Source organism: Chaetodon auriga, chromosome 23, assembly GCF_051107435.1.
Source record: "Chaetodon auriga isolate fChaAug3 chromosome 23, fChaAug3.hap1, whole genome shotgun sequence".
Classification (NCBI taxonomy): Eukaryota; Metazoa; Chordata; class Actinopteri; order Chaetodontiformes; family Chaetodontidae; genus Chaetodon; species Chaetodon auriga.
This window is the reverse complement of record NC_135096.1, coordinates 1,159,761-1,177,198: the sequence shown is the minus strand read 5'-3', so window position 1 is coordinate 1,177,198 and position 17,438 is coordinate 1,159,761. Positions and strand designations below refer to the sequence as shown.

Genomic DNA, 17,438 nt, shown 5'->3' with positions numbered 1-17,438 from the left:
TATTTTGCATTTTGTGACATTTGAAATTTCCTTTTTGAACATAAGAAATTAATCTAATGTAGAATCAACCTTATGTGCATCAGAGTAAAAGGTGAAGGCCTTTTCCTGTGGATGTAAACAACGCCAGCCGTCTAATAGCCCCAACTCTGTTTGAGCTTTTCTCATTAAACTTGCTGCTTGTTGTGATTTATGTTTTATTCTACTTTGAGTGTCAACCTTCTGGTTCATCACCAGGTTGAAATCTCCCCCCATTACAATTATTCCCTTCGCTTCAGTCATTAGCAGATCTAGAATCCTTTTCAGGAGGTCAACTTCTTTTCCAGGTGGATAAGCATTATGTGTTGTTCTTCTATTTCCCCCATTACAAATACATACCTTCCTTCCTTATCTCTGATACATTTTTCTTTTTTAAACATGAGATTATCTTTAATGAGAACTGCTACTCCTCGTTTAGCTGTTGTGTGGGAGGAGGAAAACACCTGTGCTGAGGCTAATTTCTCCAGTTTTGCATGTTCCACCTTACTCAGGTGTGTTTCCTGTAGAAAAATAATTTCTCCTCCTTCTTTCTTAAGTTTTTGGAGTATTCTCTTCCTTTTTATTGGATAATTTAGGCCGTTTGTGTTGAGAGATATACATTTAAATTTCCCCCATTACATTGATTTAGAAAATATTTGTTCCCTTTATATATGTATAGAAAGCCTTTAAACCTAGGAAAAAGCCTACAAAATATATGTATAGAAAGCCTTTGAACATAAGAAGAAGCCTACAAAGAATACATTCTGTGTGCATAAAAAACACCTGTGACCCGACCAAAATAACCAACCCTGAACTTCCAAATCCTGCCTCCTCTATATGGTTACAGCAAATATTCCACATTGTTAGTCTTATGTGAAAAATGGGGTTAACTTTAATCAACCCCTGCCACGAGATGGTAGATGTGGCTGCAGTTATGGGACTGAGAGTAGCCCATACTTGCATGGTCAGCTGCATACAAGTGTAAGGTCCCTCCAAATACTCTTTAATAGTTTATATACCGAGTACAATTAGGCCTCCTGTGCCTTTAATCCCCTTAATTAAAATAATAATAAATAAATAAATACATCGCCTAAATAAATAAACACCAAGAAATACATCCCTTCTTCACATCCCTCTTTTATTTAATATCCATGTGCAGAGTTCATAGATGGGTTTTAGATCTCTTGTGCGGGTAGAGATAATTAATTTCAATTCATTTTAAAAGAACCTCTTTTCTCTTTGAGTTAATCATAAAATAAATAGTCTTAGCCTGTACAATGGCATCCATTCTGTCCTTAGGTCATGCCTACTCACTTCGATATGGAAGGTGCAGAGAAAGAGAAAGAACAAAAGGTTTCCAAGAACAGATAAATAAATAAAAGTTTGTCCCATTAAGCTTAAGGAGAGAGAGAGAGAGAGAGAGAGAGAGAGAGAGAGAGAGAGAGAGAGAGAGAGAACTGTCCACTTAGTTTGAGATAATTTCCATTTCCCAGTTGGAAGTCATTTTCACAATTTTAACTCCGAGTCTTCCAGAGATCCGGTTACAGTCTCTCCGCCTCCGCTGTGCTTCTAGTTATGCATTTTCTGGAATGGCTTGGATTGAGCCTCCGCTGCGCCCACCAGCACGTGATGCGGCCTCGGGTTGGTGGTGGAGAGTATTCCCTGCTCCTGTCGGTGCGCTTCTGCATCCTCCAGGGTGTTGTATGTCACGGACCCCCCATCTCCAAAGACTCTCAATCTGGCTGGATATATTATGTGTGATTTCACTTTTTTTTCTTTCAGCTGTCTTCTTATTGAGGCATACCCACTTCTTTCTTTCTGTATCCTGCTCCAGAAAATTGGGAAAAATACATTTTGACTTTTTTTGACCAGGCTGCTTGTGTTACCCGTGCCAGACCTAGGGGGAATGTGGGCTGATAGAGAAGGTCCACAGGCAAGGGTGCACTGTGGATTAATCAGAGAGAGAGGACACGAGTTGGCGTCCTGCTCCTGCCGTTGCTCATTTAATTTTTTTTCTTTAACAATTTCATAAAACTATGATACATCTTCAATGAAATCATTCCAACTTCATCTGTTACTCATTACATATCTGAAAAATTAATAATAATTATTTGGAGATTTAAAATGTAAAAACAAGAGGTGTATCTCATGCAGCCAGTGGAGTACTGTCATCCCACACTGATTTTGAGTCCATTGGTCACATGACCTGGGAGCTACTGAGCTACAATGCTAATATTTATATATGAAAAATTAATAAAAATTATAAAAGGTGTAAAATGTAAAAGTTGAGTAACATATGCCCCTTTTTCCTATTGGCATAAGGGACATTTCCAGGTTTTGTCCTTGGCATCCTCTACATCCATGGACAGACATGAGCCATGGAACCACCAGTCACAGTTATCACATTGGATCTGTTGAGGCAAAAACAAATAGGTAACGCTTTATATTACGGTCCTTGTAATAAGCATTAATAAGACCTTTGTAAGTTCTTATAAGATGCTTATTAACATTATTATTAGTTTATATGGCTGCATGAGTGTCTAATAACGTCATTGTAATAGTTAATACAAGAATAAAAGGAAGTTATAAGAACTTAGTTTGCAAGACTCTACAAGCTTTAACAAGATCTTATGAGATGCTTATTAAGTTAAGCTTATTAAGTTATTAAGTGTTTATAAGATTGTATGACCTTTAATAAAGCCTTTATGAGGTGTTTATTTAGCGTTTTTAAGACTGTAAAAGCCTTGTAAGAGACAATCCACGCATTATGTCATAATTTCTTGCTCATCTATAATCAGTTTACTAGGCACTTGTCAACAGTTAATTGTGCTTTTTGCAGCTACCGGATCTAAAGCGAGAACAATACCTTATTAAAGCTTATGAATATTTCATGATGCATTATTATGCCTTTAATAAACAGTTAACTATGCATTTTACAGCTACCTGATCTAAAGCAAGAACAAGACCTTATTTTGACTAATAAAGCTTTTATTATGCATTAATTAATGGTCAGTAATGATTTTCACAACTTCCCCATCTAGAATGAACACTACATGTGGTCAAGATTATTAATATGGTTCGAAAAAACGCACGTTTCAACAGTGAAGCTCAAAAGTGCCATTTATTGTGTAGGAGTCATTTTAGAGGTAGATTTATTTTTTTGACAGTAAACATGTAAAAGTTATCTAAATGAGGCATTTAGAAGAGAAAAAAAAGAGTCCACTCTATAAACAAAAACAGGTGCAAGTCGATAAGGTGCTGTAAAACTGAACTGGATTGGTTTCAAAAAAGTTCCAAACATTTCACAAATTAGCATTTTAAATAGCAACCGCTATTGGCTTCAAAAGCAGTTCAATAGTTCCCCCTCCCTACAGGCAAAGGTTTTCCTGATTTCTTAAGTGCTGTAACTGCACTGGCGATATCTGGACTGTCACAGATGGCATCAAGACATTTCCCAGCAAAATCACCAAGCTTGTGCTTTCTTGTATGCTTATCTTCTAACTCTGCAAACTTTTCTGGGGCAGCAATGGAGAGCTCTGCGATTGGTGCATTCAAGACAATTGTGTTGCAATCCACTCCCACTATTTTGCAAGCAGCAATGATGCTATGCTTCTTCTTGTAGAGCTTCAGCACTTTCTGGTAATGTACAATCACCTCTTTTGGACCACATGCTGTTGGTGAAGAAGAAAGAGAGTAGATATTAGTCTCAGTGACAAAGGATCTTCCATTTAATACACTTAGACCATTCATGAAGTAAACTAACTATCCACACAAGTTAAGAGCATTCAGCACTAATTAAAGCAGCACTCCAGAAGATTCAAGCCTTCAAATACCCCGCCACAGAATCGCTCGTATTTTTTTTCCTCTTAATTTTCTCTTTTCAATTATCAAATACAATAAATTTAATTCAATCATTCCAAAAGAGAGTTCATTCATTCCAAAAGAGAGTTCATAATACTTTGTCACACATGAGAAAAAAAAAAAAATAAAAAACAAACAAACCCAACAAACAAAACAATTAAACAAATTAAATCACCATGATTTGTGTAACAAAATATAGAAACATAATACTACTAAACATATTTGTGATAAACTCCAATTATTGACTTACCCTCCACCAGTTGTTCCTTTAAGAAATCTCTCTCCTTGGTTAGTTCCTTGATCAAGTCTTCCTGACATGTTATTTTAACTTTTGCCAGCTCCAGCTCATGTTTGTGCTTCTGGAGTTTTGCAATGGGGGCCATTCGTGTGGCAGCACCTTTGGCACCTTTAGCATTGGCACAGAAATAACAGTTCAAAATCAATACTAATCACATACACTGCTAGCTATGCAGCTAGCCTAGCTAGCTGCGTGTTTGAGAGTTTGCAGTAACTTGTTCATACCGGTGAAACTTACCAGCAGACACATCTGTCTCGAAACGCTTCCTCTTGTCCGGTTTTCGTGGCCCAGAACGGGTTTGAATTCTCCTGGGGGGCGAAGATGGCGGGAGAGGATCGACTTCCTCCACGTTGGACGAGTCGTTGTTGGTACATGACCTACGCGCTAGCTCAAACCGGAACTTCTCGTTTTACTGCCTGCCTTCAAAATAAAAGCGCATACTTGAACGCAATACGTAAGAAGCGCTGGAAGAGAAGGAAGAACCATTCCGGATTTCAAAATAAAGTAATGCATCATGAAATATTCATAAACTTTAATAAGGTATTGTTCTCGCTTTAGATCCGGTAGCTGCAAAAAGAACAATTAACTGTTGACAAGTGCCTAGTAAACTGATTATAGATGAGCAAGAAATTATGACATAATGTGTGGATTGTCTCTTACAAGGCTTTTACAGTCTTAAAAACGCTAAATAAACACCTCATAAAGGCTTTATTAAAGGTTATACAATCTTATAAACACTTAATAACTTAATAAGCTTAACTTAATAAGCATCTCATAAGATCTTATTAAAGCTTGTAGAGTCTTATTAACACATACTAAGGTTGTTAAGCACCTTATAAGACCATATAACTTGCAAACTAAGTTCTTATAACTTCCTTTTAGTCTTGTATTAACTATTACAATGACGTTATTAGACACTCATACAGCCTTATAAACTAATAATAATGTTAATAAGCATCTTATAAGAACTTACAAAGGTCTTATTAATGCTTATTACAAGGACCGTAATATAAAGCGTTACCAACAAATATTATATTTTATTATTTTTAATCTTCTATTTACTGTTATTTGAGACTTAAACATTATTATGGGTTTTTATGGCTATATAACAATTCAATGTGTCTTTAACTGTTTCCAATCCTCACTCCAACACTCACATATACACACACACAATCAGGACAAAACCCTTGTTTGTGAGGACCACACTGGTTTAACAGGACATTACCCATACACGCACATATACACACGCACACACACAATCAGGACAAAACCCTTGTTTGTGAGGACCACACTGGTTTAACAGGGCATTAACCATACACTCACATATACACACACACAATCAGGACAAAACCCTTGTTTGTGAGGACCACACTGGTTTAACTGGACATTACCCATACACGCACATATACACACGCACACACACAATCAGGACAAAACCCTTGTTTGTGAGGACCACACTGGTTTAACTGGACATTACCCATACACGCACATATACACACGCACACACACAATCAGGACAAAACCCTTGTTTGTGAGGACCACACTGGTTTAACAGGGCATTAACCATGCGCACACACAATTAGGGTAAAACCCCTTGGTTATGAGGATCACACTGGTCTAACTGTACATTACTTCATACACTAGTCTCATATGGCAGATCCACTACTGACAAAAGTATCTCACTACAAGAGTTTTGAGAATTAATTAAATAAATAAATAACCAGCAATCAAAATTACCAGCATTTTCAATGGTAAAATCAACTGAGTATTTTTATCTGGATGATGGAATCTGTCTCTATTAAACACAATGCTGGCAATAATGTTAGGCCAGTGGTATGAGTGATACTGCAGATATTAATAACATTCCTGACTGACTGATCAACTTGGGTACAAGGAGAATGCAGGCTGGCCTGGGTACGGTTTCTACAAACACGCAGTGGACAGCATCATATCATCCTGCATCACTGCATGGTATAGAAACTGCTCTGGTGCAGAAAGAAAGGCTCTCCAGCAGGTAGTGAAATCAGCACAGGATCACCATTAGCTGCCTCCCATCAGCCACAAACATTTACATCAGCAGATATAGGAATAGAGCTGCCAGCATTCTGAAGAACCCCTCTCACCTTGCCCATGGACTGTTCACCGACCTCCCCTCAGGAAGAAGGCTGCGCAGCATCAGGGCCAAAACAGCCAGACTTCAACAGCTACTTACCAGAGGTTGTCAGACTGCTAAACTCTGAAAAACATTACAGACTAATGTCCAACAAACAATTAATATTTATTTTGTCTATTGTATTTTTATGCAAAATGCTGTTTTTAACGTTTATATATAATTTTTATTTTGCTATTATATTGTCTGCTGCTTTTATTTGACCTTGAGTACTAAGTTCCATTCCTTTTTTTATCCTCGCATCCTGGAATTACAATAAATACACATTGAATGAGATATGAGAAACACTGGTTTTAATAAGTATAATTCACACAGACTTTTTAAACCCGTATGGAACATCCACAGCAAGAACATTGTACCAAGCACAGTACAAAGTACAACCTCATAACAAAAAGTGCTAAGTGCCAAGCCATAACATGGCATAAAGTGTAAAACTGTTGAAACAAAAAAAACTGTTAAAACAAATACACAAACTTAATCAGACCCTATTTTCTTAACCTAAGGCCCCTGTTCCTGAGAAGATCCTAAATATTTTGAAGACTTCCATCTTTCAAAACTAGTAAGAACAATGTGCAAAACAAAAATAATATAATGCTGCAGCTGGCTTGCAGTATTTCTTGAGTGAGTCAGGTACAACCTCATAAAAGAATCTGGACTAACCCTTAAAGATAAAATAATAAATGAAATAATTCGGATTCTGATAGTGCCAAGTCATAACACAACATATCAGACCCTATTTTCTTAACCTAAGGCCCCTGTTTCTGACAAAATCCCGAATATTTTGAAGACTTCTATCCTTCAAAACCGGGTGCTCAGCAAGCTTACACTGTTGACACTCCATCTTACTTGCTAGGTTTCCTTTGTCAATATGTATTTTGAAGTGTTTCATCACAGCACTGATTTCGGTCTTGCTCCATGGCCTTTTCACACATTTTCTGGATTTTATCTCTGTCAACCAAAAGAATATTTCACATGTTAAGATAGTGAAGATAATAGCTGTTTAGTGTAAATTTTCTTGAAATAACTCTTGAGCTACTGAAATGTAGGTTAATTATGTTATATGCAAAAGTGACACATAGTGATTGTTAAATTAAAATCAGTATGATATCAGATTATTATGATGAAGAAGAAGAATCGGGGGGAGACATTCCCCTTTATTTGTTACACACATGCACATGCACGCACTGCACACAATGTGAAATTTGTCCTCTGCATTTCACCCATCCTGGTCGTCCCTCCTCTGCGGCAGACCAGGAGCGGTGGGCAGGAAAGAAATGAGCTGATGCAGTCATGTGGGACATGACATGACTTAAAAGGGGCTATCAAGGCCAGAAATGGACAACCGTTATGGTGTTGATGGTCCCAGCGTCATGGCACGGTGGCACGGTGGCACGGTGGCAACACTGTCGCCTGTCGCCTTCACAGCAAGAACGTCCCGGGTTCGATTCTCGCTGCGTCCATCACCATTGGTCAGGTGGTGATCTTCTTGCATGTTTTTAGTGGGGGTATATTTTTATGGAGGATACCCCAGGTGAACACGGGGAGAACATGCAAACTCCACACGCAGCAGGCACCGAAGGCATGGTGGAGGACACACCCCCGGTGCCCACAGCGACCCGGGACCTTCTTGCTGTGAAGGCGACAGGCGACAGTGTTGCCACCGTGCCACCGTGCCATGACGCTGGGACCATCAACACCATAACGGTTGCCCATTTCTGGCCTTGATAGCCCCTTTTAAGTCATGTCATGTCCCACATGACTGCATCAGCTCATTTCTTTCCTTCATATGCATAATGAAAGTTTCCTGCCTATCTAACTGAAAGACTTTTGTTTTTCTTTCAGTCTTTTGTTTCTTGAAAATTCTGGGAAAACAACAAATGTCACATTTGCTTGGCTGCCATGGACTGTTAACAAGGCACTGAGGCACTATACCTGTAGTATTCTGTAAATGTTTTCTTATTAAATTGTGCTAATTAACTCAAGGTTAATCATCTAAGAAATAAAAGGAATGAATGGATGAAGTCCTACCTTTGGAGCTGGTAACAACAGTCTTGGTTGCACACTTTGTTTTTTGTTCTGGAGAAGCAAGAAATTCTTCTGTTAGAATAGCCAGTACAAACTCCAAACCATTTATGGAGAAGTTTACTTTATACACAAAACAATACTATTTACTGAAATTGAGCTGTAACTTGAACTTGATCCTGAAATTATGTGTAGCTGTGAAGAGACACATCTCGACATTTGGGAAGACTAGATGAAATTACAAATTACTTTACACACACACAGACACACTCAATGTCATTTGGACTGAAGGAGTAGGACCATCAATACCTTTACCTCATCACAAGGTTAACAAACTCAGTGTTCACTCAACCCGATTTCTGGAATACCCTTCTGAACCATTACTACAATTCTAAACAAATTATCAAAAAAACATACCTTTGGAACTCTTAGCCTCGTTCTGGGTCGATACCATTCTTTTTCTTTTCCCTACAACAAACAAACAAATAAAAATCCAAAATGTCTTTTTAACAATTATGAAAATTAATTAATTACTAGCAACATATCTATGACAGGAAAAGCAAGAGAGTTAGTTGACATGATGCAAAGGAGGTGCTTTCTCACACATTACCAGAGGAACTGGTGGGCTCTTCAGCCATCTTCATTTCTTGATTTCCTGGTGAAAAGAATACAAAAAAGCTTATCAGCATCTTCAGCTTGAAGATAAGTGATCAGTGCACTACTTTGGTAGTTACCATGATAAGGTGTTTTTTTTTCTATGTACCACACAACTACCCGTAACTGTAGAACCACACCATGGACTTTACCCTGATGGCAACATTTAACTCATTGTTAGGTCTATTTATCGTGGTGACACCTTGGTGGCTTTGTGGTAATATTAAAACAATGCCACGTAACTAATATAAGAAAATATGGTCCTTAATCCACAATATACCATGAATGCATACCAGAAGATATTTAATACATACCCCTTAGTCCAAGGGCACAACCTGAGTCCTCATTGCCCCCATCTTGATCGTCTCCACCACTTTCTTCATTGTCTCCATCCCCGTCATTGTCTCTACCACCGCCTTCATTGTCCCTGACGTTTTCGTCATCTCCATTGTCTTGACTGTCTTCATCGCCTTTGTCATCTTCATCATCCTGCTCACTTTCATCCATTTCTGGATCCAATTCATCTAAAGAAAAGTATGATAAATGCAAAAGATAAATATCATTGTTGTTGTTGTACAAGGCAGTACAGTGGCACAGCAAGTAGTGCGCGTGCCTCACAGCAAGGAGGTCGCTGGTTCGATCCCCGGGTCGGGCAGGGCCTTTCTGTGTGAAGTTTGCATGTTCTTCCAATGCATGCAGGGCCTTTCTGTGTGAAGTTTGCATGTTCTTCCCGTGCATGCGTGGGTTCTCTCTGGGCACTCGGGCTTCCTCCCACAGACCAAAAGCATGCTCATTAGGTTAATTGGTGACTCTAAATTGTCCTTAGGTGTGAGTGTGAGTGTGAATGGTTGTATGTCTGTCTATGTTGCTTTGCAATCGGTTGCCGACCGGTTCAGGGTGTACCCCGCCTCTCGCCCATTGCTAGCTGGGATAGGCTCCAGCCCCCTGCAACCCCGAAAGGGATACGCGGGTAAAGAAGATGAATGAATGAATGAATGTTGTTGTTGAATGAATGTTGCACCTGACATATTTTTTGTATAATTTACAAACATATTTACTTTTTACATTCTAAGTCTATATTTACATCTTCCCAGTTTAGAGAATGACCAAAATACTGCATTCAACTGTTGTGTTATTTCTTCTGTCTCACTACATCATTGAATTTTTCCTGTTCCTGTAAAAAAATTGTAATTCTTTTGAGATGAGTCATTAAAAACGTTGTTACCACCACATACCTTCAATCTCAATTTCGTCAAGAGACTTGCCCTGAAACTCTGCCAGATTTCCTCTCTCCATTGCGAGCAGAATCTTCGTGATTTTTGCCACTTCAATCGTGGCCTCTGGCAGACGGTAGAAGTCTCTGTGGACCCTGATGTCATGGCCCAAAAAGTTGGCTAGTTGGTCCAGCTCGTTGTTCTTAAGGTTCAGGATTTGGGACTGGGTTGCGACATGCTTGCGAAGTTGTGTAGACCTCAGATTTTGAGGATTCTTCGCACCACACAAGCGTGCAAAAGTTCTTACGCAATCCTGTCCTCTGTAGTGACTTGTGGGGGGGCAATCTGGCCGTCCAAATAGGAAAGGGTTGTCCTTATGCACATTGCATGTTTCTCTTTTCTCCACAAGAAGCGTTGTTGCACAAACAACCTCAGGGTTGAATAACACTGCCACTTTCCTGCCTCTTTTTCCCATAATTTCAACCCTGCTAAAGTGCCTTGCTAGCTTCTGTTCAAAAGCTGACAGGCTGGCAGCTACATCACTGTGAAGCTCAGTCTGGTCTCTTTTCTGGAACGATTCAAGAGTCATTTTGGATACTTCACCTGCACGACGTCTATTAAAGAGTATGATTTGTGTAAGTGTCACCCTTGTAAGTTCTGCATATGCCTGAGGAGACTCATGCTCTTTTAGATTGTCCATGGCACGAGCTGATTTCTCGTCCAAGTACTTGTGTAAAAGTTGCACATCCTCCGTGAATGGTATGGTGCACGCTTTGTTGAACTTTGACTTGCTCAAAGTTGCCAGTGCAGTGTGTGAGATCTGTCCCGCCCATTCTTTCGTGCAGAGTTTTGTGAATCGATCCGCTGCTTTGATCAAATTTTCATCCTCTGCTGCAATGGCCCTGCAGAGAATGATGTCACCAACCTTCTTAAGTGAGTGTCCTAATTTCAGGGCAAGACTTGGTGTACAATATGAGTGCCTCTCTTCGTTATATCCAGCAACTGTTTTCACGGCACCAACGATTTTGTAAAAATTGCTTGGCTTGACAGCATCCTCAAAGCTGAGTATCGAATACTTCTCTCGGAGGGTCAATAAAAGTCTGCCCATTTCCCGAACCTTTGTCCTGATGTACTCAAATTTTGTAGGATCTCTCCCATGCTTGTTGTAGAGTGACTGGGCCAGTTGCAGGATGAGGAAGTCATTCCGTACCACAGATCCTATGTTATCTTTCCTCATGTTTCCAAGCACCTTCCACACTCCAGCAGAAATTGCTTGGGAGCAGGTTGACTCTGCCATATCGGCCAAAGCTAAGACTTTACTCTTGCCACTGGCTTCAGTTTGTGTCTTTGATGAGCACCTTCGTGAGTGGCGCCACAGCTCTTTACGGACAAACATGCCTTTGCAAAATGTACAGTGCACATACATTTTGGCATTCACGGAGACTTCTGATCGTCCAGTTCTTCTTTTGACTTTCAGTGGTCCACCATGATTACTCATAACCTCTTGGTTATGTTCATAATTACCTCTGTTTCGCAACTTCTCGAGTAACCGTTTTCTCTCTTTTGAGTTCTTCGGGAACGAAAATGCTTCAGCAACATCATGGTCTTCTTTCTCATGCTTTTTAAAGTGACGAGATATTTTGGATTGAGGAGTTTTGCAAATGTAGCAGTAATTTTTCGAAGTGCAAGAAGAACCTCCTGGGGCTGCTGAGGTAGTAGAAGACTCTGCTGTAGAGTTGGAAGCATCCTGCTCCATGCAGGATATACTTTGCAGGACTCTCTTTGTTTTTTGAGAAGAAAGTGATTTAACTGGTGATGGAGACTGTGGATCCTCACTAACACTATTTAGTTCACTGTCAGGAACAAAATCTTCATCAGAGCTGGATCCATGACAACTCGGTGAAGGTAGGTAGCCATCATCAGAAGGGCAATCACTACTTTCAGAGTCCGAAACATGCTGAGAAGGTGCAACATCCTATGCAGGAAAAAAAAAAAAAAACAGAGCTTTGTTGATATAAATTCAAAAGAATCTATTGCTGTACATGTCATAATCTAACACTGAAACATTTTCACGCCAAATTTAAAATGGTAAAGAAGACAATGAACATACCAGTGATGAACTGACCTTTACAAAGCAGGATTTGTGCCATGATCGTGAACACACTAAAAGAACATTGAAATGGGAAGTTAGCAAGTTGTGCAAATGATTTCATTTTAGTTTGACATAAATAACTACACTAAACATTGGCAACAAAAACTGTGTTTGAGTGATGTAAATACAAACATTTGCACGTGAAACCAAGCCATTTGAAACCGGAGACAGGTCCACTGCAGTTGTCACAATTGTCCAAAGCGTTGAGAACTGCACTAGCAATTCTATGGTGGCACTGAAAAACCAATGATGTATGGCAGTTAAAAAAAAAAAACGATACAAAATTTAAAGAAAACTATAAATATAGAATATAAACATTTAGCCATAGACTCGTGAGAAAGGGTGTCCTCATAATTCAGGTGTGTCAGGTGTTCACCTGACACACACAACTCATCTTACAGCCTATGTGAAGAAATGTAGGCGGGGGAGGGGACTCTTGAGAAGAGGTGTCCTCATAATTCAAGTGTGTCAGGTGTTCACCTGACACACACAATTCAGTTTCCTGCCTGATCAACAAGTTAGCTCCTGTCCTCAAAAGGACACTGCATCCTGACAGTCCTGTGCTGTATCAGGTAGTTAACAACATTCAACAGTGTGTGGACTCCTGAGCACTGTCATATGATCAAACAGAACAGAATATGATTGGATGTAAAAGCATGACATCACAAAAATACAGTCAACTTACAGTGTCGTCCTTTGACGTTCCAGGACTGGGACTGACCCCTGTCATCTCATCATCAGTTCCACCCAAGGTTTCCTGTGTATGAGTCATGACAGGACCAAATTTCAGATTACTTGAAGCAGAAAAAAAATCTTTTTCATTCCGCAAACAGTATGTTATGACACTGGCCATGTTTAGTGCAGAAATGTCAGTCAATAGTTCAGCAGGGAAGAAGGAAGACATGAAGGACCAATAGCATTTTTAATATACTGAGCCAAGTCATTGTGACGGTACAAAGCACTACTTGCCCTTTCTGGTACTGGCTCACTTCCGTTGACCTTCGGGTCACAAAGTTCTTCCCGGAGTGCCTGAAATTGTAAAGAGGAAATGTAGTGTTGTCTCGTTACTTGGCTGACAGCGCAATCACTTACAGCATGTTTCCACTACGTAGTGCTATCTCAACTTAACTCTACTCGCCACAGGTACCAGGTGCTATTCTGGAGGCTGTGTCCATTACAGGATAGTACAACCTTTAGAACAGCAGGTTGTCATAGCGATGGTGACCACTTAATAAAACAAAATTTCAGACTGACCTGTTCATTTTATTTATTGATACGTGGTGATATCTGTACATTCAGAGCCCCGAGGCAGCACTGCTCTTTTGTCCACCACAAACATGAAGCTTCACTTTACATTCAGACAAACTATTGTGGCTGCAACAATTGTTAGATTTCACCTGGGAGATCAACATATATCTCCAAAAGGAAGTATATCAGACAACGCTAAATCTGCTGCTGAAGAGCAGCTGTAAAATAATCTGATCACTTTCTCCCCAAGATGACGGCAAAGTTTAAATCAGCGGATCCTCTCAGGAGACCGGCTGCTGTCTCAGTGATGGCCCGCTGCTCTCGGACGGCTGGCCCCATATAGGCGGCTCTTCACATCGCCGAAACATCGGAGCAAAAGTCCAAACAGGCATTATTTGGATAAACTGACCTCAAATTGGGGATGTAAACGGTCACTTTCTCACATGAAAAAACATTTAAACTTCATAAAGTGACATTAACAGTGCTACAGGAGGAATTAAAACAGCTTTTGGCCGTGTGTGATATTCGTGCATGCCGCTCATCGAAGATGCAATGATGCTATGATGTATATCAACTAATCGCTGGTCTGCAGTGTTTACACGTCACCTTTTAGTACCTATTCACCCGTTTTGGAACCTCGGCCGAGCAGGTACTAAGAAAATAGTACAGGGTACCAGATTCCAGGTACTAGGTACCTAATGGAAATGCACAAAAGCCAAGTAGAGTTGAACGGAGCTGGTACCACACAGTGGAAACATGGCATTAGTGGTAATTAAGAAGGAAACCAGGAGCTGATCAAAGGTGAAAGATTACTGTAACGATGTTGTTACACACAACAAAATTACATAACTTTACAGAAGATTTCATTAAATTTATGACTTCCAAGGCTTAGAAAAGTATTTGATACTCCATGACATTTGCAGACTTTCTAGGATCGTGGGAACATTTAACATAAACTTCAATATAACACATAACCAACTTCTGCAACCTAATATGTGAAGAAACATCGTAGAGGCTTTGCCACAAAGGGTGTCCTCATAATTCAGGTGTGTCAGGTGTTCACCTGACACACACAACTCAGCTTACAGCCTGATCAACATGAAGCTCACTATGTGAAGAAATGTAGGCGGGGGAGGGGACTCTTGAGAAGAGGTGTCCTCATAATTCAAGTGTTCACCTGACACACACAATTCAGTTTCCTGCCTGATCAACAAGTTAGCTCCTGTCCTCAAAAGGACACTGCATCCTGACAGTCCTGTGCTGTATCAGGTAGTTAACAACATTCAACAGTGTGTGGACTCCTGAGCACTGTCATATGATCAAACAGAACAGAATATGATTGGATGTAAAAGCATGACATCACAAAAATACAGTCAACTTACAGTGTCGTCCTTTGACGTTCCAGGACTGGGACTGACCCCTGTCATCTCATCATCAGTTCCACCCAAGGTTTCCTGTGTATGAGTCATGACAGGACCAAATTTCAGATTACTTGAAGCAGAAAAAAAATCTTTTTCATTCCACAAACAGTATGTTATGACACTGGCCATGTTTAGTGCAGAAATGTCAGTCAATAGTTCAGCAGGGAAGAAGGAAGACATGAAGGACCAATAGCATTTTTAATATACTGAGCCAAGTCATTGTGACGGTACAAAGCACTACTTGCCCTTTCTAGTACTGGCTCACTTTCGTTGACCTTCGGGTCACAAAGTTCTTCCCGGAGTGCCTGAAATTGTAAAGAGGAAATGTAGTGTTGTCTCATCATGCCATCACTTAATAATCATTAAGAAGAAGACAGGAGGAATGAGTCATGTAGCATATAATTTGGAGGCCGACAAAGAATTTCTACACATCTCAAAGTTTTCAGTTGTGCAGATACATGTCTACAATGACGCAGTTGACCATCTACTACACCTAGTGCTGTTCAAATATTTACTGATTAAATATCACGCTCAAGGTCATGCTGTCATCTTGCACATCAGTACTGCTGTGCTATGGTTGTAGACATGAGGCTGCAGAGCCCAAAATTAAAAAGTTAAGAGAACATGGGAATCTTAACTCACCACTGAGCGCCACGGCCAAGAGGAATCACCATAGTCATATGTTATCTCCTCTCCTGGAAAGATTTCTTTGATGGCAAATAGGCACAAGTGTGGTCTCCCTCTGACCATTATCCTTTTGACTTTGCAGTTAGGATGAACATGATCATCATTCACTAGTCGTCCCAGTGTTTCGTCTTCTTTTGAAGCATCTATACTGTGAGATAAATAGACCACAAAAATCTTCAAACTTGGCTTGTGGTTATGTTCTTTAAAGTGTTTTGATAGAAAACAGGAAAAGGAACTTCAGTCCAACCTTTGGTGTCGTGTAAAACACAAACTCTCTCTTTTTTCAATACATGTTCCATTACACCTTTCTCACTAGCATATTGTTCAACAAAAGCCCTAATACCTGGTGGTATTAGTCAGATGCATTATTTGTAAACAGAGAGCAGAGAGGGATGACTGCAGAAGTTGCACATTCTGTGTGCTCTAATAGCCTTCAAATTATATAGAAACAGCTAACATTGTGTTGTAAACAATTTGTAGTGCATGAAGTTTTTGACTAAAGTATATCATTAAGTTCACTTGGCTATAATTTCCTACCCCTGCATGTTTAATTCAACCAGGGGTGTAACTTTGAACCACCAATGAAGACAGTAAGTAACAGGTTAGATCAGACATTGGCAACTCATTCCACAAAGGGCCGTGTGGCTGCAGATTTTTATTCCAACCCATCAAGAGCACACAGTTTGACCAATCAACTGTCTGAAGTCTGAGATCAGTTGATGAAATGAGTCAAGCCAGGTGTGCTGCAGATTGGCTGGAAGAAAAACCTGCAGCCACATGGCCCCTTGTGGAATGACTTGCCCATGTCGGGGTTAGATTAGTAAAACTCAAGATTAATTAATCCAGTCCACGCTTTCACAAATTCAAATATGCAACCACATGACAACTCATAAATTAAAAAAATGACAACTTCTCGTTAGACAAGTAACACTTTTTTTGGTCATTTTGGTAAATGACCAAGCAGGATACTTACCAATGCTGCTTCCCATTCCACATGAAATCAAATAGATATTTGTTGTTTTTGTCATCTGCACCTTTACTCAGAGACAAAACTCCATGGTACTCCACCACAAAACTTTTTGGTTCGATGTACTCTCTTGCAAACACACCTCTCCCTGAAGAAAAGAAAGAAAACATTAACATGGGCTCAACTACTTGTTAGGTAACCATCCTCATTTGTGGCTGTCTTTTCAAAGAGATATTAAAGGTATAGTTTAAATGAAAGTTTGATCATTATCTACTTCCCCTTGTGCTGATTTTTAATCCACCAAACACTTTCTGGAGTGTCACAGGAAAAGGTTTGCAGCATTTTTCCAAACAGCAGAGGTCTATCGCAACCAGTTGTAAAAAGAAGTAAAACAGCCCTTAAAAATGGCTCTAAACTGCTTGGGTAACTTCAACCAAGTCTCCTGAAGCCACCACATGCAGTTCTTCACATACATCGTGCTTTTAAGGGTTAGGGTTAACTTTGATGATTGCTCGGCTTTAGCTCTTCTTGAAACAGTGAGGATTTAGACTACAAACATGGTCTAAGTGACATTTTTTCAAGTCAGCTGCATCTGTTGGCTTCAGGAGACTTAGATAAAATTACACAAGCTGTTTAGAGCCCCTTTAAGGTTTTTAGGGACTGTTTTACTTCATAGATCTCTGCTGTTGCAAACATTTTTCCTGTGACACTCTAGAAAATGTTTGTAAT

General features: G+C 39.8%; 2 protein-coding genes across 3 annotated transcripts; both read right to left on the bottom strand.

Annotated features, from left to right (window-relative positions):
- Positions 1–3,366: 3,366 nt before the first annotated feature.
- LOC143316301 (coiled-coil domain-containing protein 106-like) lies at positions 3,367–4,470 on the bottom strand. The gene is made up of 3 exons (XM_076724186.1): positions 4,412–4,470; positions 4,127–4,282; positions 3,367–3,686 (listed from the first exon to the last, which is right to left on the bottom strand). The coding sequence occupies exons 2-3, from the start codon at positions 4,257–4,259 to the stop codon at positions 3,367–3,369; spliced, it is 453 nt and encodes a 150-aa protein (XP_076580301.1). The 5' UTR covers positions 4,260–4,282; positions 4,412–4,470.
- A 1,196-nt stretch (positions 4,471–5,666) lies between these two features.
- On the bottom strand, positions 5,667–16,825 carry LOC143316038 (uncharacterized). Of its 2 annotated transcripts, XM_076723731.1 has the most exons (12): positions 16,716–16,825; positions 15,698–15,890; positions 13,356–13,415; positions 13,072–13,143; positions 12,519–12,621; positions 12,360–12,397; positions 10,256–12,209; positions 9,335–9,544; positions 8,977–9,021; positions 8,784–8,834; positions 8,373–8,420; positions 5,667–7,292 (listed from the first exon to the last, which is right to left on the bottom strand). In XM_076723731.1, the coding sequence occupies exons 1-12, from the start codon at positions 16,736–16,738 to the stop codon at positions 7,078–7,080; spliced, it is 3,012 nt and encodes a 1,003-aa protein (XP_076579846.1). In that variant the 5' UTR covers positions 16,739–16,825; the 3' UTR covers positions 5,667–7,077. The 2 variants fall into 2 exon arrangements, with proteins under 2 accessions (XP_076579846.1, XP_076579847.1); XM_076723732.1 differs by lacking the exons at positions 15,698–15,890; positions 16,716–16,825 and adding an exon at positions 15,017–15,083.
- Positions 16,826–17,438: the final 613 nt, after the last annotated feature.